Source organism: Ailuropoda melanoleuca, chromosome 4, assembly GCF_002007445.2.
Source record: "Ailuropoda melanoleuca isolate Jingjing chromosome 4, ASM200744v2, whole genome shotgun sequence".
NCBI classification, from domain to species: domain Eukaryota; kingdom Metazoa; phylum Chordata; class Mammalia; order Carnivora; family Ursidae; genus Ailuropoda; species Ailuropoda melanoleuca.
Genome location: NC_048221.1, coordinates 16,004,760 through 16,025,476, shown reverse-complemented (window position 1 = coordinate 16,025,476; position 20,717 = coordinate 16,004,760). Strand labels below are relative to the sequence as shown.

General features: G+C 54.5%; 1 protein-coding gene across 1 annotated transcript in view; it reads left to right on the top strand.

Moving 5' to 3' along the window:
- The window catches only part of CCDC12 (coiled-coil domain containing 12), a 55,626-nt gene extending 37,393 nt beyond the window's left edge, over positions 1–18,233 (top strand). Inside the window, exons 3-7 of the mRNA XM_019797932.2 lie at positions 10,433–10,512; positions 12,267–12,328; positions 12,554–12,588; positions 13,609–13,685; positions 13,782–18,233. Coding sequence (XP_019653491.1) covers positions 10,433–10,512; positions 12,267–12,328; positions 12,554–12,588; positions 13,609–13,685; positions 13,782–13,864 — 337 coding nt within the window. The 3' untranslated portion in view covers positions 13,865–18,233. The remainder of the gene's footprint in view (positions 1–10,432; positions 10,513–12,266; positions 12,329–12,553; positions 12,589–13,608; positions 13,686–13,781) is intronic.
- The last annotated feature ends 2,484 nt before the right edge of the window (positions 18,234–20,717 follow it).

The window sequence follows — 20,717 nt, the reverse complement described above, 5'->3', positions numbered from 1 at the left end:
AACCAGGCAGCAGACCCCAAAACTGTAGAAACCAGGCAGATGGAGAGAGCCTGGGACTTGGAAGCAGCTCCGGGTTTGAGGCCAGGCCTGCGGGTTTTTAGCCTTCTGGCCCAGGCAAGTCACATTGCCTCAGTGAGCCTCACCCGAGTATCTCCAACTGAAAAATGGAGAGAAAAATAGCACTTGCTTCCCTGATGAGCACAGCAAATAACATTGCTTTTTATCTGGCTAGTGCTGGGCTCCGGGCAGAAAGAAGACATTTTTAGGCCCTCCTGGGAGAGCGGAAGGACCCCAGACACATGTGGAGAGGGCAGAACTCTCACATAGGCTGTGCTCACTTTACAAGTGGGGCAGTCGTTGGGGACACAACAAGGTGGGTGAATGAGCAAAAAAGTAAGCACGTGTGGCCAAGAAATGACTCGTTAGGATCCTTTCTAGGACCTTCTCTCCTCGGTACAGATCCTTCTCAGCAAAGCCGTTGAGTGGTATCGTTTTGCAGATGCAGTATGGGGCCAGGGCTGGTGGCGGAGGAAACGGGAAAACCCGGCAGGATTGGGGGCAGTCACCCTGCGACCTCGCCCCTCCCCAGCCATGCTGGAGAATCACCCATCTTCCTCTCTGCCCATGCTCCCGCCCATTTACTTGAGGACATATATCAGAATCTTGGCCGTTCCAGTTCCTTTTTGCTTTTCCTTATAAACTTTAGAATCGGCTTGTTAATATCTCTAAAAATGCTTGCTGGGATTTTAATTGGAATTGCATGGAATCAGTAGATCCAGATTCCTTCTTAAAATGTGTAGGACCTTCTCCAGGAGAAATCCTGCTCTGTCCCCATAACAACCAGATCCCCACTGGGGTGGGGAGACAGTCCCTTGAAGGTGGGCCAGCCCAAGCCAGGCCCTGTGGGAAGGAAAGACGTGTTTGCCTTCCCAGAAGGGCCCTGCTTGTCATCTGGGCTGGGTCTGCCCTCTCCCAGCCACCCCTCCCTCTGGCTAACTCTGAGGGGGCATCCGTGACACCTAACACAGCCCCTTGCTTCCAGCCTCGGTAAGATATGACCCGGCAGCTCTGGAAAGCTGGCCCACAGAGAGGGGGATTTCTGTCAGCTGCTTTTGTGTTTTTTTTTAAGCCCTCAGTCACTTCCTCCTGATGGCAAGTCAGCTGATACAGGCACCACAGAGGGGTGTCCGGGGCAGGGTTTGTGGCTGACAGTCATGGCCACCCTGGCAGGTGGGAGCAGAGGGGAGGTGCTGCACACCCTAGCGGGCATGGGGCAGGGGAGCGTGTCTTGTTAAGTGCTTGAACAAGCGAGCCTCAAACCCTCAGCCCCCACAACCACCACCTCCCTCTGGCTCTGGATCAGGGTGTGCACCCAGCTGGAGCAGTCACCATGCAGGGACAGTGGCCCACTCTGGAGTGGGCGTCACAGACTGCTGCTGAGGAAACTGGGCCACTAGCCCTCATTCTTCAGGACGGAAAACCAGTTCTCCAACTGTGTGTGGAGAGAGGTCCCACCCCAGCTGAGGCCCCGCCCGGGCCCTGCCCGGTGCCCAAACCCTGCAGGCTGGCAAATGCCAGGCCTTCTCTGGTCTGCGAGTTGGGTCCCCAGGACGGTGTCTGCGTACCAGCATGTGCTCGCATATCCATGACGTCAGCTCGATCCCGCTCCCGTGGTGACCACAGGGCGGCTCTCGCCCGCTCCACCTGAGTCACCTCCCTGCGCTCCACGCCCAGGGCTCTCCCGTCCGTTGCAGTGGGATTGGCTGTGGCTCTGGGGGTTCATGCTGAGACGACCTGCGGCCACCCTGTTTTTCCTGACCCCGTTGCTCAGGAGTAGGCCCTGAAACGTGGGGGAGTGAAGCAGGAGAGGACTGGTTTAAGGAGGCAGTGCCCACTGCGTGAGCAGGCCAGGCGCTTCCCTTCTGTGCAGGGGAGAGCGGGGAGGATGGCTGGTGCTTTCTGCCCGGAAGGAAGTCCCGATCTTGTAGGTCCTGATCGGCAGTGCCCTTCCCATGAAATCCCCCTCCCTGTTCTGGGAGTAGGTGTGGTCCAACCTCGAGGTGAGGAAACTGCACTTCATGCAGGCGAAGCGACTTGTCCACCAAGATCTCCCAACCGAGAGGAAGGAGACCAGCCCCGGGACTCCTCTGCAGTCCCTCTGCCTGCGAGCTCCCAAGGCAGGCCCCGCCTGGGTCTCTTCTGCCACCTTCACCCTTAGCTCCGCGCCCAGGTGCAGAGGCGCCCGGGCCTTTGGCTGTGCAGGCTCCTGTCCCCCCACCCCCATCTGGCCCCAGACAGTCAGTGTGGCCAGTTCGGATCTCGTGTGCCCTTTGGGATTCAGCTTGCCTGCCCACCTTTCTCTTTTAAAATTTGAATTGATACTTACCAAAGTACTTAAATCACAGATTCTTTTCGGTTGTGGAAAATTTAGAAAATACAGCCTAACGTGTCTGAGCATGCTCTGCTGCTCGTGGCCTTTTGCACACACTGTGTCCTGGTCATCTTTTGATAAATACACTAATACAAAATTCTCATGGCTGCTTAATATTTCTTTGGGGGTATTACTCATCGTTTCTTTTTCAGTCCTTGATTTTCGGTACATCAGCTGTTTCTAGTACTTCAGGTGCCCATCAGCTGTGCGTTTTCAGGTGGGATGGATGCAGAGCCCAGCCTGGAAGTCTAGGGAATGTGCTGGGCCCTGCGGAGTCTTAGGTGGCATTGGGTACAGACCACACGAGCCAGATGTGACGGCAGCTCGAGCTGGGCAGGGGCTGACTTAACTGGAGATGGGTCTTGGGCATGGCCTCGACCCGCTGCTGGCTGTTCTGAGCCATCAGGGGCTGGGCACCTGGTGCTCTTGGCAGGCCTTGGGGCTGGACACAGTGGGTCGAATGTGGGTGGGACTTCCATGTGGGTCTCACCCCCAGCCAACTCTGGTACTTCTGGGCTCCCCGTTTTTTTGTTTGTTTGTTTGTTCTTTTTAATGATTTTTTATTTTATTATGTTAGTCACCATACAGTACATCCCCGGATTCCGATGTAAAGTTCGATGCTTCATTAGTTGCATATAACACCCAGTGCACCATGCAATACGTGCCCTTCTTACTACCCATCACCAGTATACCCCATTCCCCCACCCCCCTCCCCTCTGAAGTCTTCAGTTTGTTTCTCATAGTCCATAGTCTCTCATGTTTCATTCCCCCTTCTGATTACCCCCCCTTTCTTTATCCCTTTCTTCCCCTACCGATCATCCTAGTTCTTATGTTCCATAGATGAGAGAAATCATATGATAATTGTCTTTCTTTGCTTGACTTATTTCACTTAGCATTATCTCCTCCAGTGCCGTCCATGTTGCAGCAAATGTTGAGAATTCGTTCTTTCTGATAGCTGAGTAATATTCCATTTTAAGGCAAGGCATGACTGCCTTTCTATCCTGGATTTCTAAAGCCCCTTCTTCCTCTAACACCTGTGCCCCCCTGTGATATCAGGGGCTGAGGAAGGGCCTGGAGGCTGGGAAGCTGGGAGAATGGGACCTGGGTGGGGGAGGAGGAGATTCAAGAATGGCGCTGTAGGCCAGACTCCTAGAGTGGGAGGATGAGGGAATGCCCAGCATGACTTTTTTTCCCCTCAAGGAACACGGAGGGCCCGGAGCACTGGCTGGCCTACCTGCAGCCCTTGGCAGGACTCAGGGGCGTGCCGTCAGATGGCCTTTCCTCTTCCCTGTGACTCCAGGTTCCTGAGGGGCTTGGCGAGGGGGGTTGGGTCTGCCTCAAGGCCAGAGATCTGGGTTGGGATTCTGGCTCTGACTTTTCCCTCGCTCGGGGGCTCTTGGGCACATCCGTGCGTCTCTGTGGACGATCTTCCCCATCTGGGAAATGTCAGTCACCACCTCACGTTGAAGGGCAGTCGCGAGAGGCAGCATACGGAGGGTGTTCCTGTTGAGAAGGAAGCATCAGCGCATTCATCTTGGCCTGTGCTCCCACCCCTCTCCCCGAAGCCCTTAGAGGAGGCGTTCGTCTGGGGTTGCTTGGCAGGTTTTGTCCGTGGGGTATGGCCCTGTCCAGCACGTGGTCCATTCCTGTGCCACATTTTCTCTGTCAGTAGAACAGGAGGCCTGGGGTGGGTTGGTGGGGTGGAGGCGGAGCTGGCCGGATAGGAGGGGAGGGAGCTTTGCCCTGTATCTGTAACTGTCCCCGTGGTGTGGCCAGTGTTGCCCTCTGGGAGGACAGCCGGAGTACAGTGTTCTGCCCGTGAGTGGGGAAGCCACGGGGCTCTCTCAAAGTTTCATTTGCTATTAAGCCAACCGTCAGGTACCCCGAATTAAACTGTTGAGCGGCTGCCGAATAAACACATCGCCGAGCCCTTCTGTTTGCAGTGCCGGTGTTCCATACCGGTCTTGTTCTTTACTCCTAGTGAAATTTCCAGGCGTCCTGATGACACTGTCCTGAGCTGGACCATCCCCCTGCTCACCTCGTGGCCATTGTCTGGACAGGTGTTCATCTTCTGGAGGGGTGCTCGCAGCCCTCTCTGGGGGACTCCGCCAGAAGAGAGCCCAGAAGTGTCTGCACGGGGCTGTTAAAGATGATGCTCCCAGAAGCATTTCTGTGTGGAACGTTTTGTTTGACCCTGTTTTGGTACTATTTCTATGGTATAATTTCCCCAGACCAGGCTTGTCAGGTCATGGGGTTTGAACGCTCTAATGCGTCTTGAAGGAAGTGACCACCAGCCTCCGGAGCACTTGTGGGCACTATTTGCAACAATTGCCTGTCACCTTGTTTTCACAGGCCTCTGGGGTCTGGCCTCTGGCAGCCACAAACAAGGCCTTGTTTACTTTGGAAACACGGGGGTGAGTGTGCATGTGCAGAGCCCAAAGCACACAGAAGGTTGGGGATGTGTGCGTGTCCCTGGAAAGGCCTGGTGGCTCTGGATGTGCAAACTGAAAGCTGTCTGTGCTCAGAGCTGCTGTCTTCAGCCAGGGCTGGCCTCTAGGACCTCCCAGGCCTGTCCTGGGCTTGGCCTACCCTGTGCTCAGTTACTGGGAGGAGAGCTTCAAGAACCCCTCTCTGTGGTCCTGGAGGAGCCTGTGTTGGCAGAAGGGACCGAGGTAGCCGGGTGGGATGGGCCCGGTTCTTAGGGAATAGGCCGGGTGGGACTGCCCCATGCTGGCCTCTCTCCAGGGGCCCAGGGCAGGGGCTGAGTGCTAAGGGATGAGAGGAGGGGCTCGTGTCCCTGAGGGTGAGGCTAGGAGCATGGATGAGGCCAGGGCTAGGAACCCTCCATGAGCAGCAGGCTTTCTCTGAAGCCCGTTTGCCAGTGAAGGGGTTGGACCAGATCATCTGGAAACTTCCTTTCACTTGGACATTCTAGAACTCTACTCTTGGGGAGAGTTTCCTGTTTTACAGAGAATACCAGCTTTCTCCTCCCCCTTCCCCTGAGGGGCACGTGTGGAAGGTGATTTCCCCAGGATCTCCCTGGCCAGCCCACGCCCTGGGTCCCCACAGCTGGCCTTGAGGGAGACCTGGCAGCGGTCACCAAACCCACTCAGACACTTGCTCGGTCTCCTCAGCTACCCAGGGAGGGAGTGGAGGAGAGGAGATGGAAAAAGACATCGCCCCAGTTTAAGGAGACTCAGTAGGATGTGAACGTGGGCCTCACTCTGCTGCTTTGCTACAAAGACAACAGAAGGCCCTTAGGAGTTGGCTGGCCTGGCCCGGCCACATTCCTGCCCTCTGTGAATCCCCTGGGCACAGATTCTTTGCTTCCGGGATTGTCTTCCCAAGGATTGAAAGGCCCAGAGAGCCCCAGGCTGCCCACCACGTGCCCTCTCTGAGTTCCTCTGTGCCAACAAGTGTGAATTGTCAGCGGAGTGCTGTGGCTGGCTCTCCAGGAGCTCGTGGGGCAGGGTGCAGGACAGCCACGAAGGGGCCACGTGCCTGGGGTGTGAGGGCTACTGCAGAGAGGGGAGAGGGCCCTGTAGGGCCAAGGGGAGGCACAGGAGAGGAGTAGTCAGCTGTGTCATGGGGTGGTGGTGATCTTTGGGCAGCCCACAGTGCCATCTTGCTGAGCGAGCTCTGGAAACCCAAGGGGCAGGAAAATGTGTAGCAGACCAGGCTGGCAGTGACCCAGGGGACATTGGATTGGAAAGCAGGCTCTGGGGACCAGTGAGGAATGAGGTCAGGACTGTGTGAAGAGGCTGAGTCTTGTTTAGGGGACACCAGGGACTCTGGATCAGAGAGGGTGGAAAAAGTGGGGGTACCCAGGTGGTCTCTGTGTCTGCTCCTGCTCCATGGGAGAGATAGCAGGCTCAGCTGAGACGAGGCTGCCCACATGGAGGGGACCGGGGGTGGCCCAGCGCATTTGTGCCCGGCTAGCTTAGTTGGTAGAGCATCGGACTCTCGATCTCAGGGTCATGAGTTCAAGCCCCAGGTTGGACAGGGAGCCTACTTAAAAAAAAAAAAAGAAAGAAAGAAAGAAAAAGGAGTACCATACCATTTCTCGTGCAGCCAGGTGCCCCTGATGGTGCATTTCGAGTCCCAGAAGTCATTATGAGTATTTTGTAGTCAGTGTTCTTTTAGATTTCCCTGAATAGTTACTCTGATGCATTTCATTCCTTCTGCAATTCAGTGCTCCCATCTGAGATCATTTTCCTTCAGTCAAATGCACTCCCCTTAGCATTTCTTAAGATTCCCTGTTGACCAATTTTGCCAACTTTTCTTTTTCTGGCCAAGTTTTTCTTTGAAGGCTATTTTTTTCTTTGAAGATTTATTTATTTGAGAGAGAGAATGCGAGCGCCAGGGATGGGAGGTGGGCAGAGGGAGAGAGAGAACCCCAAGTAGACTTCCCACTAAGTGCAGAGCCTGACATGGGGCTCGATCCCATGACCCTGAGCTCATGACTTCAGCTGAAATCAAGAGTCAGCTGAGCCACTCAGGCGGCCCTCTTTGAAGGCTGTTTTCTCTCGATTTGTCATTCTGGTGTGGCATTCTAATTAGTTTTGGCATTGCCCCTTTATCACCCTGTTGTCTTATGGTTTCCATCGTTTCTGTCAAGTAAGTCAGCTGTCCGTTTTAGGTTTTCCTTTGAGGGTCAGGTGTCTTTATCTCATTTAAGAACTTCTCTCTGTCTTTGGTGTTGAGTAGTTTGATAATCATTTGCCTAAGTGTGCTCTTCTTTGGAGCTCCTAGCGTTTCTTTAATCTGTGTGTGGCTTGGCTTGATGTTTTCTACTTATTTTGTGAAATTTTCAGTTATTATCTCTTTAAATATTGCCCCCGGGACTCTCAGTACATGTTACGTTCGCTCTTTCCACCATGTCCCACGGGTGTCTCTTGTTCTTTCTCGTATTTCCCAACATTTTTTCCTCTGTGCCTTGGTCTGGATATTTTCTGACTTATATTGCAGTTCACTAATCCTCCCTTTAGTTGTTCTAAACTGCTGTTGAACCCACTTATTGAGCTCTTTTCACTCTGGTTATATTTTCAGTTGTAGAATTCCCATTTGGTTAATTTTTACACCTTTCAGTTTCTCTGCTGCAATTCTCCATCATACGATACACCTGCCTGAACTTTCCTTAATTTCATTTGTTTTATATTTTATGTCTTTTTCTTTTTTTAAGATTTTATTTATTTATTTGACGGAGAGAGAGACAGCCAGCGAGAGAGGGAACACAAGCAGGGGGAGTGGGAGAGGAAGAAGCAGGCTCATAGCAGAGGAGCCTGATTGTGGGGCTCGATCCCATAACGCCGGGATCACGCCCTGAGCCGAAGGCAGACGCTCAACCGCTGTGCCACCCAGGCGCCCATGTATTTTATTTCTAATCATCTTAATGTCTGGATCTCCTTTGAGAGTATTTCTGTCTTTATTTTTTTTTCTCATGGCTTTGGTAGAATCCTGGATATTGTGTATGAAAAGTCCTAGGGATTATTTGGGGTTCTGAATCATTTGTTTCCTTCCGGAGAAAATGTATTCCAGCGTCTGGCAACCGGTTAAGCTACGGGTGCCCTCACCCTCCCTCTCGGGACTGAGGAAGAGGCTTCCTTCTTCGCACTGATGCAGACTTCTGTCTCTTCAGCCCCATGGGTTGGCAGAAAGCTTGCTTGGGGTCTCCGCTTTTCAGCCTCTGCGTGTAAGTCGATGCTTTAAGGGAGAGGAGGCTCCCAGGGCCAGGCTCACCTGTCGCAGTGCCCCTCCCTCCATGATCGCAGCCTTTCCAGCCCTGGTTGCCTTGGTACTTCTCCAGGGCTAACAAAGAGATTTTTAAAAATGCATCTGTTGTCAGGGCTTTTTTAAAAGTTGTTTGCAGAAGTAGAGGGTTCAGCCTTAGTCCCACGTTGGAAAGACCAGGCCCCCGAGCAGAACCCAGTGCCCCCGTGACCTGCCCCAGAGACTTGTGTCCCGTGTCAGTGGTAAGCATGGGGGAGACCCAGTCAATTGGGCGTTAGTGAGAGGCAGTCTCTTCATTAGATCTCACAGAGAGGGCTCGGACCTAGCTTGACACAGCTGGACAGACCTTCCTTGTTTACAGATGTGGGAACTGAGGCCCAGAATAGGACCGGGACCCACGTGTTCGTGACTTCTGGACCTGTGCTCAGCTCTAGGGGGAGCAGGGGACAGTAGGCAGCAGGGCTGCTGCAGGGGATGGGGGCGTTGTGTACCCCCGACCGGTGCTGCTCTTTCCTGTTGCCCTGGCCTTTCCCTGTCCCCCTGCCATGTCCTCCCCGTTCCAGCGTCTTCTGAAGCCTGGGCAGCAAGGGGACCGGGGGTGTGGGCTCTCGTTGCTGTTGTGGCCAGCCCTGGGTACTGTTCCCAGCAGCCTCCCCTCTCTCCTGCAGATTTCTCGCAAAACCCTGGAGCTGGTTTCTGAGAGTGATAGGTTTTTTTTTTCTCACTAATCCCTGCAGTTTTCTGCCCACACCCAGTTTCTCTTCCGCTTTTCTCCCCACCCTGTTGTGAACGAAAGTCAGCGGACCAGATCATGCGCTGCTTTCTCTCCCGGTGCCTCAGTGGGATTTACCGGCAGGCCTGAGGGAGGCATCAGAGGGTAGAGGACAAGGTGGGTGTCCCTGCTACTTAGAGGAAGCGGCCTGTGGGAGTGGGCAGCAGGCTTCCTGCACACAGGCCTTGCCGGCACTGCCCCCAGGCCTCGGGGCCCTGGCAGAGAAGGGGGCTGGTGGAGCTGGTGAATTAGGGGACGATTGGCATCAGAGAGCTCCCAGATTCAGACCACTGCCACTTGCTAGGTGCATGGCCGCAGACACCTGCTGCCTCAGCTCTAGAAAAGCTGGCCACCCAGGGGCTGGGCACTTGAGCAGCATTTTTGCCTGGCACAGACAGGGTTCTGTAGGTGACAGACTGTGGGAGCCCTCCTGCTGGGAAAATGTGCCCTATCCTGGAGGCCCGGGACTTCTGAGGGGCCAGCACAGCTTGAGGGGTTCACAAGAGGTAGTGAAGAAGGAGGACCCACATCCCAGGCTCCTCTGGCTGGCATGTCAGGGGCCACTTCTGCTTTCCCAAGGCTGAAATGGTCTGTCCCTCTGTCTATGGCCTTTATAAAGCGGCAGCCCCCAGGAACTGTCTCTGCCACCTTGTGGGGTTATCCAGGGGCCCTCCTCCTGCAGGCAAGCTTCTGGGTGTGTGGGAGTCGGGGTTGAAGAGCTGCTGAGCAAGGGAGACCCCAGCAAATGCTTGGTGTGGCCAGCCCTGCCCAGGGAGACTGCCCAGGCCCCCTATGTGATCCTGGTCCCCCTTCACAGAGCTCTTGGGATCGGCATGGTAGCATTTTAAAGAGCTCTTGCAGCCGCGGGGCGGGACTCTTCTCCTGGCTGGCGCGGTGGGCCTGTCCTTCACCTTTGCCAGCTGCTCCTAGCACAGGCACACCCTCGCCACCAAGACGAGGTCTGCTCCAGCCGCTCCCGGCCGCAAAGGCTCTGAGAAGGAGGCCGGGCTGGGAGAACCAATGGGTGACCACGGGTTTTCTCCTTCAGGAGAAACTCAGCCCAGGATCTCTGGCCCTGACTCCAGGTCAGCCACTGCGACCCCCTGTGAGGCCTTATGACAGTGGTGCAGTCCCTAGGACCCTCAGGTCCCCTGTCAAGTGGAGCTCCTCTGGGAGAGACGGCCAGTGAATGCTCCCCAGGCCTCCCTGGCCCCAGCTCTGGGCGGGAAACCGACAGCACAGCCGGGGCCTTGGCAGAACGGCCCGCCCCGCTGCTACCTGGCAGGTGACGGGGCTGAGGCTCGCAAAGGGGTCCTGTCCCAATGAGTCTTCTGTTCCTGCGCTTTCCCTCTTCACCACGCTGTCTCCAGAGAGACGGGAGGGAAGTCAAGGAGCCACACCCCAGCTTGTGTGGCTTCCTCACGCTGTGACCCACCAGTGCGTGAGGTGAACGAGGCGGCTGCGCTCTCAACTCCATCTCTGCTTATCTGCTCTCCTAGGGAACTCAGGCTGCGGAACTATGTCCCCGAGGACGAGGACCTGAAGAGGAGGAGGGTGCCACAGGCCAAGCCAGTTGCGGGTAGGTGGGCCGCAGCGCTCCATCTGTGCTCCCAGGCACCGCTGGATGCCCCCACCTCGGCAGGTGTCGCGCTGTCTTGCGGAAGAACCAGCAGTGCCAGGGCTGGAAGTTGGGCCTCTGGGACCCTCTGGCACCATCTCGAAGCTGTGCAGCAGTAACCCATGTTGAATGACAGCAGAGGGGCGGTCAGGGCACCCGAAGGCCTTCCAAGGACCTTCGAGGGAAGAGACCACATCCCTTGGGAGGACCTCTCTGGGCTGAGGAGTGGGAGTGGTGCTGGGGGGCTGGGGCCCCGGGACAGCAGGGGCAGGGGGAAGGGCGGGGAGGGTCCTGTGGGCACTTGGGGGTCTGAGTGAGACCCTGAAGAGCGGACCATTCAGGCGCTCAGAGAGCCGTGGGCAGGCAGACGCTGGCCGGGCACAGAGGATGGGAGAGGCATGTGGCCTGGCGAGGGCCCCAGGGCTGCTCATCTGGTGGTGTGGGGAGCGGCTTAGCCCCTGGGAGCTTCTGGAGATGCTCCTCACTGGAGATACAGAGCACTTCTTTTTTTTTTTTTTTTAAAGATTTTATTTATTTATTTGACAGAGAGGCAGCGAGAGAGGGAACACAAGCAGGGGGAGTGGGAGAGGGAGAAGCAGGCTTCCCGCTGAGCAGGGAGCCCGATGCGGGGCTTGATGCCAGGACCCTGGGATCATGACCTGAGCCGAAGGCAGACGCTTAACGACTAAGCCACCCAGGCGCCCCGACACAGAGCACTTCTTACCCCGGAGAGCCCTGGCCCTGTTTTTAGCCTTTGTTTTTGTTATCAATTTTGAGTTCTACAAATTATAAATGAATCATTTATCTTGAAAATAGTAAAGTGTTGCCCCTTCAGCCGCACCCCAGTCTGCTTCCCCAAGTTCTTTGCCCCGAGATTTACATGCTTTCCAGTGATTTGCTTCATGGTGTGGGCTGCCCGGTGGTGGGGACTTGTAAGGCTGGACAGGGGAGAGGGGCGGGAGTGGTCCCATGCTGCAGCGGCAGCACCTGTGGCTAGAGGGAGGTGAGGTGGAGCTGGGGGTCCCTGAGCAACGTGTGACAACAGTGATGGGGATCAGAGGAAGCCCCTGCAGCCCAGAATTGTTCACGCTCCTGTCTCTGTCCTCACAGGGGCAAGGCCCTCCTGGTCTCACCACCCAGAGGCCCAGTGCCTGGTCAGCCGTGGGGCATAGGTGGGAGGTGCTTGAGGGCAGGCCTCCCCAGGTGACTGTCCCCCTGGTCTTGGGAGCACATATCTGAGTGGGATGGGAAGAAAAGCCACCTGTATCCTGGCCAGTCCAGGACCCAGAGGACACTCTTAGAGCCCGGGAGGCCCTGTAGATGATGGGAAAGCCGGTCCCTCGTGGTTCTTCACAAAAGGGTAACACGGTTAGTGCCCAGGCGGTGCTCTTATTTCTCACAGTGGGAGACAGGCTGAGAGTACGAGCCCAGCGTCTGACTGGACGTCTGGGCTCTGTCTACCCCAGCGTTCTGCCTCCTGCGGGCCCCCCTTCGCCCCAGGATTGTTTCATCCTGGGAAACGCGAGCCCTTCCTCCAGGGCTGCCTTTGCACGGTGTTCGCATCTGGAGTTTGGGAGCCCCGGAGACAGGCCAAGAAGGCCCAGGGTCTCCGTGGGGACGGCCCGCGCTCTTCCCCTTCAGGGGCTGCAGGTTGCGCCTCAGGGAGAGTGGTGGCCCTTCCCCACAGGCCTGTGTTGTTGTCTTGCACCCTCTAGTGGAAGAGAAGGTGAAGGAGCAGCTGGAGGCCGCCAAGCCGGAGCCCATCATCGAGGAAGTGGTGAGTGCCCGAGTGCCCTGGGGGCCCACTGGGGGCCGTCTCTCCTCCCCCATCCCCATGCTGTCCTCCCTCCCACTTCCTTCGTCTGTCTCTCCACTTCTGTATTCCCTTTCCACCTATCTTTCCCCACACCCCTTCCTCCCTTCCTCCCTTTCTCCCGCTTTCTACCTCTGTGCCTTGGAACTGGGCCCCTCCAGTCCTGACAGGCGTCTCCTTCCTCCCCAGGATCTGGCCAACCTCGCGCCCCGGAAACCTGACTGGTGAGCGCTGCCACGTAGGACTAGCGTGGACTGACTGGCCACTCTCAGTGCCGGCCTAAGGGCCGGGCCTCTCCCACCCTCACAGCAGCAAGATGGACAGTGTGGACACGCAGCTACACAAAATAATTACTGTCCACAGTACCTCCTGACAGGACACAGAGGGAGAGCGAGAGGGAAGCTGGTGGGGGCTGACACCTGGAGGGCGGGGAGGGGCTCAGGGAGAGCGAGGAGCAGCCGTCCCTCCCAGAAGTCCCCTCTGAAAGGGCGAGGTCCAGCCCACCTCAGACAGTTGCGTGTGAGCAAGGCCCGCCTTGGCCCTCAGGGAGCCACAGGGTGGAGGCACGGTGACTGGAAGGGCAGACGTCGATTTCTGTCCCAGTTCTGCCACCAACTGGCCTGTTCTGCTTTGGCCTCAGTTCCCTCTTCTGTGAAGTGGGGCTGCTTACCCTTCCCCGGTGCCCCGGTGACAGGCTGGTGCAGAGGCGGAGAGAGGCTGTGTGGTCTGGGGCTTGTGTTCTACTTGACCTCGGGCCAGAGGGGCGGGCTGCATCCCTCCCGCCCGCGATCCTGTGGCAAGCACGCCACCGCTGAAGGTGTTCTAATTTGTGGAAACAAAAGCATGGGGCATGTTTCCTAGAAATCCCTGAGCAGGGGGAGCAGGCTGTATGCGCGCTTCTGGAAGCCCCTGGTGGCGAGGGCGAGCACATGGCTGGAGGAGGAGCAGGACCCATAGTGCGACCAGAGCGATAGCAGCCCTGAGAAACCATCCACCCTTGCACACCTTGACTCAGTCCCACATTTGGTGTGGTGGGTCTGTGGGACGGGGCAGAGTGGCTGATGCTGGGCTTGGGAGGGCGCAGAAAGGGAGAGAGGAACATCCTGGCCTCCTCCCCAGGTTGGGCTCCTCAGGCAGCTGAGTGTGATTCCTAATGCGGGGGGGGGGGCTTTGGGAGGGGAGGGTCCCGAGGCCACATCAAGCCAGCCTTCAGCTTCTGGCCTCCTCGCACCTGCCCGCTACAGGGACCTCAAGAGAGACGTAGCCAAGAAGCTGGAGAAGCTAGAAAAGCGGACCCAGAGGGCCATTGCTGAGCTGATCCGTAAGTACAGGGCCTAGCAAGGTGGGGTCCCTGCCCTCTGGGTGGTGGCCCAGGTGCAGGGCCCCGCTCCACTCCTTCTTTCTGCCATCCATCCAGGTGAGAGGCTGAAAGGCCAGGAGGACAGCCTGGCGTCTGCAGTGGACGCTACCACCGAGCAAGAGGCCTGCGACTCCGACTGAGGCACGCCTGAGGCACGCCGTATCCCCTCCCTGTCAGGCCTGTCCTGTGGGCGGGTAGCCTTGGGCGAGGGTGGGGGCTGGGCTTGCTGTCACCTCCTGTTTGGCTTCAGAGCCGCACTGCCCCCTCAGTCGGAAACCCTCGCCATGGGGTGAGGTCAGCTCCTTGTCTCCTAAGTGGCCCCACCGCACTGCGAGGGGCAGAACCGACAGCAACCCTGTGGGCTTGCTGTGTCTGTACATATGTATGTACTTGGAACTTTCTTCTGTCTCTAGAAATAGAAGCAAGCAGACCCATGTGTGTGGCAGAAACCTATTAAATATGTTCTGGGTCCCTGGGGCGCTGTGGGTTTGGGCCCCAAGGCAGGGCGGCTACGGAGGTGAAGCCTCACACAAGCAAGCCCTGTGGTGGGCCAGGCGTGTCGAGCCTGGAGGGGTGCAGAAGGCCCAGGCCTGACCTTTTGAGTCCAGATCCTGGTGCAGTCGAGCAGTCCTGTCAAAACCTGTGGGTGACAGAGACCGAGTCTGGGAGACTTCTCTAAGGCCTTCCCCGGGCCCGGACCTTGCTGGAGTCTCTGGTCAGCCTTGCAGAGGCTCCCACCCTGGTCCTCTGTGGATCCCCTCACAGTGCGAGAGAGAGAAGGGAGAGGCTGGGCGAGCCTCCATCCCAGGCGGTGCCAGATCCGAGGCTCCTGGCACTGTTGTGTCTCACCGCACAGCCCCCAGCAGCCTGTCCCTGCGTCACAGTCACAGCTAGACCGTGGCTTCCCTGGGACAGGGCCCCTGCCTTGGGAAGGCTGGCTCCTATAGTCTAGGTTATTACAGCCTGGGTGTGGGGTGTGGTCTTGGGCCCTGGGTCCCCAAGGTCCTGGCGTTAGGACCGTGAGCCTCTGTGGAGCTGACTCCAGCGTGACTGACTGGCCACAACTCTGACTCCAGGTCCCTGTGACCAACTAGAATTTCATCTCCAAAGCGATAACACGCTTGAGTTTCCTTCAGGGTTGCCCCTTGAGTCTCCCATCCCCAGCCTGTGTCATCCCAGTGCGTCCTTCCCTCTGTGCTGAGTTGGTCTGACGCTGGTGGACAGTGCCGAGGACTCGGGCCATAGAGGTGGAGCGAGTGCATGCGACACCAGCACGCTCATGCAATAAAGCAAATGTTTTCAGCTTAAAGTACACAACCACCCTGAGAAGGTAACTTGTGTGGGAAGGGAGCAGGTGACTGAGGGCCAAAGTGGTAGGTGGCTGGCTGAGCTGTGGGCAGGACCAGGACTCTGGTTCCCATGTGAGCAGGGGTGATACATGCCCGCAGGTGGCAGGGCTGGAACCAGACTCCCCCTGCATCGTGGCATCTGGGACTGGCCTTCCCTTCCTGTGAGTAAAGGATGGGAAGGCGTCCCCTGCCCCGGGACTGCCGTAGGAAGCCAGGTGCTCATCCGTGGCACTGTAGGGCTCAGACTCCTAGCGAGGTTCCCACTCCGCACCGGTGCTGGGACTAGGATGCGGCCAGCCCCACAGCATGGGAGCCCCGAGAGCTGAGGAAAGGTTTGCTTCTGCGTTTACAGCTCTGTGTGCCTACAGAAAACCGCCGTGCAGGGAGAGAGCAAAACCAACACTATCACACACGATGGGCACGTGAACAAAAGTTACAAAATACGTGAGGAGATCAGTGCTTTGAAGAAGGGCTGCCATCCCACCAGGTGGAAGAACTGATACCCAAGGAAACTGAAACAGTGACATCCTGACAGGCTTTAAAATGAGCGTTTGTTTTGTCAACAGAGAAGTAAAAGAGGCACTGAGCCCCATAACTCAGGAACGGGGATTAGGTTTGAGGACAATTTGGTTAGTAATCTTGGGAACAAAGAGTGTGGATTAAAATAAGCAACACACACACACACAACATAAGCACCTCTCTGGGGGAACTAGATAATAACAGTCGAAGAAGGGATAGGTAAATTGGAAGTTACAGCTGAAGCCCCAGAAGGTGGCAGACAGAGAGGGTAGGCTGAGAGGTTGACGTACTGCCAGGTGTCCTTGAGCGGACAGGAGATCAGGAAAAGAAAACTGGAGAAAGAAGGAATGGCTGACCACTTCTGTCTCTGACATCATGGTACCACAGTGGCCTGAACTGATCCCCTCCCTTTGCAAATAGCTAAAAATACTAGATAAATAAATAGTTACAACAAATACTTTTTAAATGCCTCACTGACCAGCAAGAAAGTAAGCAACACTCAAGCAAGAAGGTAGGAGAAGCAGCAGAATGCTGAAGCCCGACCTCTCACTTGAAGGTATTTGACAAACCAGGTGAGACTGAGCATAGGTTTGGGGGGTCCTCATTGCCTGGGGCTAAGATAACCCAGTACCTGTGCATGATGAGGGGCCTGGTACGAGAGCCCTCCGGAAGGCTGGGGCCCCAAAGGGCAGGTCCTCTGTGAACTAATAATAGATCCGCTCTCTTGGCATTCCAGAGGAAAACTGAACCTTGCCAGTGACTGGAGTGAAGAAAGGTCTCCCTTGAGAACTGAGCTGGCCCCCACATGGGTTTGCACATGAGAAACCTCAAGCCAAGAGTATAAGTGGTCCCAGAAAGTGGTGGACTCAGCTGCTTGATAGAAATGCAGATCCTCCCTGAATGAACCTCGATTCATCAGTCCTCAGTGAATCCCCGTTGATAAAGTTCCAAGAAACATGAGCAGCTTCTGGGAAGGGTCACCACATCTATGAGGCAGCAAGGCACCAAGACCAAAGGACATCGGCAGGGACATGGTAGACTTGCAAAGGATTCATACATTAGGATTACCAGGCACATGATTTTAATGTTGGAAAATGATATAAAAACTAAAAGACAGGCTTGAAAATAGGAATCAGTTTGCCAAAAAACCAAAGTGATGTTCTGGAAATAAAAACTGTCATAGCAGTTAGAATCCCTGTGTCTATGAATTAGAGCTAAAGAAACAGTTCATGAACGGGAAGCTAGGCCGGAAGACGTTCTCCAGAACGCAGCCCAGCAAGATAAACACATTGATAACCTAAAAAACAAGAAGCTAAGAGATACGGAGGATAGAGTGGGAAGAGCCAACATAACATGTGATTGGAGTTTCGGGAGGGAAAAAGGCAAAAATGAGGCGGACGTAATACTTTTTTTTTTTAATGTCTGGGAACAACTCTTCAAAATCAATCCACAGATTCAAGGAGGTGAGCAAATCTCAAGCAAGGCAACAAAAAGAAATCAACACTCTGATGTTCCATCTCTTGGTATGGATGGTGATTGATTAGGTATTTTCACTTTTTGACTGTTCATTGACCCACGCACATCTGATTTATGCATTTTTTGTGTGTATTTTACAGCTCGATAAGCAAGTTCACTTAAAACTTTTTCATATTTTTGATTAATCGTCTATTACTGTATTCACATTCCATACAAAACTCAGTGGTTTGAAACAGACGTTTAATATTGGACCGTTTCTGTGGGTCAGGGATGTAGGAGTGGCTTAGTTCTAGTTTGGGGTCTCTCTGAGACTGCCGTCAAGATGTCCCCCAGGGCTGCAGTCATCCGAAGGCTTGGCCGGGGCTGGAGGATGTGCTTCCAGGATGCCATCAACCCCCGGGAAGGCTCGTGGAAACATGGGGCTCACACAGTCCTTGCCACATGGCCCTCTCCATAAGGCTTGTGTGAGTGTGTGTGTGTGTGTGTGTGTGTGTGTGTGCACGCGCGTGCACCCGAGTGGCATTGCAGCTGGCTTTCCCCAGAATGAGCGATCCAAGACAGAAAACGAGGGGAAGCTATAGGGCCTTTTATAACCTGGGCTTGGAGGTGATATTCTGCCACATTATATTGTTAGAAGCAAGTCACTACATCCAGGCCACAACTCAACAGAGAATTACGTTCTGCCTCTGGAAGGGAGGTCTAAGAGTTTGTGGATGTATTTTAAAACCACCGCATACCTAGAAAATTAAGTACAACAAGTTGGCAGAACAAAAAGAGCAAGAAAAGATGTTAAAATTAGAAAAGCTACGTTACCTTTTAGGAGCAAGACAGCAGATGTCTCGGCCATGGCCAGTGTTAACTGGGACGATACGTCTGGTATCAGCGTTAACTAGACGGGAGGCAATTGTCAATGTAAAATTCTATACCCAGAGAAGATACCTTACAAGGTATTTTTAGACAAGCAAACCCAGAGATTTTGTCACCAGCAGACTCACATGAAAAGAAAGCCTGTTTGGGGTAATGAAAATATTCTACAGTGGATTGTTGTTGGGGGGTTGCACAAATCTATGAATATGCTAAAAGCCGTGGAACTGTACACTTCGGGCAGAGTGTATGACGTGTATGTTGTATCTCAATAAAGCTGTTTTTAAAAAATGAAATAAATAAGCATTCTCCTTTAAAAAAAAAAGTTCTATAGGATGTCTTCAGATTGGAATGAGACATAATCCCAGATGGAGAATCTGAGATAAAAGTAGGAATGAAGAGGAAGAAAGTGAAAGTCTAAAGTAGGTATCGACCTTATGGAATGAGAATGTTCCGTGGCGTAAAAGTAAGACTAGGGCTACTGGAGTACATGACAATAGTAGTACTTATACACTCTTGCTCGAGGTGAGACAAGTTTGGGGTTAACAGCCCTCTACCAAGCTCAGCTCACTCGGGAAGAGAGAAAAGACTCAGCCTAGACTCTAGACTCCACTCTACAGATGGGCGGACAGTTCTAGGGCGGCCCTAACAATACAAACAGTGTACCTCTTCCAAAGCAGTAGTTAAAAAAAAAAAGGAATGAAAAAAAATAACCCAAAAGAAGGCAAAGAGAGAAAAGGAGAAAAGGTGGGACAAATGAATGAATCCAAATACATCATTAGTTACAGTCAATGTATTAAACCGCCCCTTTTAAAAATTCAGTCTGGGATGCTATTTTTCTTTTAAAGATTTTATTTTTATTTATTCAAAAGGGATAGAGACAGCCAGCGAGAGAGGGAACACAAGCAGGGGGAGTGGGAGAGGGAGAAACAGGCTCATAGCAGGGGAGCCTGATGTGGGGCTCGATCCCATAACGCCGGGATCATGCCCTGAGCCGAAGGCTGTGCCACCCAGGCGCCCCTGGGGTGCTATTTTTAAAAAGAAGCCAAGCTCAAAGATTGCAAGTAAAGGGATTAGAGAAGCTCTACAAAGAGGCCCCTAGGTGGCTTAGTCGGTTAAGTATCTGCCTTGGGCTCAGGTCATGATCCCGGGGTCCTGGCATCGAGCCGCACATCAGGCTCCCTGCTCAGCGGGGAGCCTACTTCTCCCTCTCCCTCTGCCTCCACCCCTGTTTGTGCTCTCTCTCAAATAAGTAAAATCTATCTGTCTATATATATATTTTAAAGAGCTCCATGAGTTCAGAGCCAACAAAGGAAGCCGAGCTGAAGTGGCTGGGGTAACTTCAGACGGGGAGACGTGGGGCCAGCAGTGTGATGAGCTCCACGGTGGGCTGTGCAGCCCCAGGGCTGTCACTTGGCGCACGTGGAAGTGCTAGATGGTGCGCCCACTTTGGAGAAAGGCACCATGTGCACACCCCGTGACCAGCAATTCCACCATTAGTGTCCTAGGCAACTGTTGCACAGGTGTGCCAGGAGACGGGGACCACGGTGCTTTTAGGAGTGTCATTCGGCAAGAGCACACGTGCATGCACCACACACACACACACACACACACACACACTAAAACCTAACAGAAGAGAGGGCGCGTGAGCCATTTGTGTGATGTTCCAAACAAGCTGAGTGCAGCAGTGCTCTCTAAGGGTTGGCGCATGGATGGCGCAGACAAGCGAGGGGATGGCCCTCAGCAGCAGGCTTGCTTGCGGTGAGCCCTGGGAAGGGGCCCTTTGAGGTACTGATGATGCTCTTTCACTTGGCTTGATGGCGGGAATATATTTATTCTCTGTCCATTCATTTTATACACTTTTTTGGTTATATATGCTCTATCTCACATGCATACTTCTTTTTTTGAAGATTTTATTAATTTATTGACAGACCCCAAGCAGGGAGAGCGGCAGGCAGAGGGAGAAGCAGGCTCCCCACAGGGCAGGGAGTCCGATGCAGGAGCCTGAGATCATGACCTGAGCCGAAGGCAGACACTTAACTGAGCTGCCCAGGCGCCCCTCACACGCATATGTGTTTAAGGAGAAAAATCTCCAGCATTCACAACCTGAATTACTCGGGAAGTGTGAAAGGGGGATTTTTTTTTTAAATGGCCACATCGGCAGTTTCACTACAGTGGTCCGGGTTAGAACATTGAGGGTGAAGAGAAAAGCCAGACAAGCTACATGGAAAAAATACCGACAACCTGTGAATGAATGAATGGCATTTTCATCAGTAGTAGACACTACAAGACACATTTCTCCCCAGTGCCGAGGAAACAGGAATGTCAACCTGCTTCGTTATCATCCGTCATCAGGGCCAGACGTTTTCGGGCTGACGGTACCAAGTGTTTACTCCGCAGAGATCTTCACCGGAGGAACTAGTAGGGAGAGCTCTGTGGCGAGAGGGGCTGTGGTGGGAGCCCGGAGAGGGGCGTGAGAGTCAGGGCTGCATTTGGCAGACGCCCACACAGGATCTCAGACAAGGACGGCTTTATTGTTCTTGTGTGTAGTCCACGGCGATACAGTGGCTGCAGGGACATAGGTCCCTTTTGTCTCCCCAGCTGCTGTCCTTAGCTCCCCTGGGAGCCTGCACACCCCCAGGTGGGAGCTCTCGGCAGGAGGGGGAAGGGCAAGGGGCAAGCCAGCTGACGGAACCATGGCTTCAAGCCCAGGCAGTCCCCCAGGCTCGCCTTCGCATCTGACCAGCCACGACTGTGTCACATCCAGCCCTCACTGCAGACATGA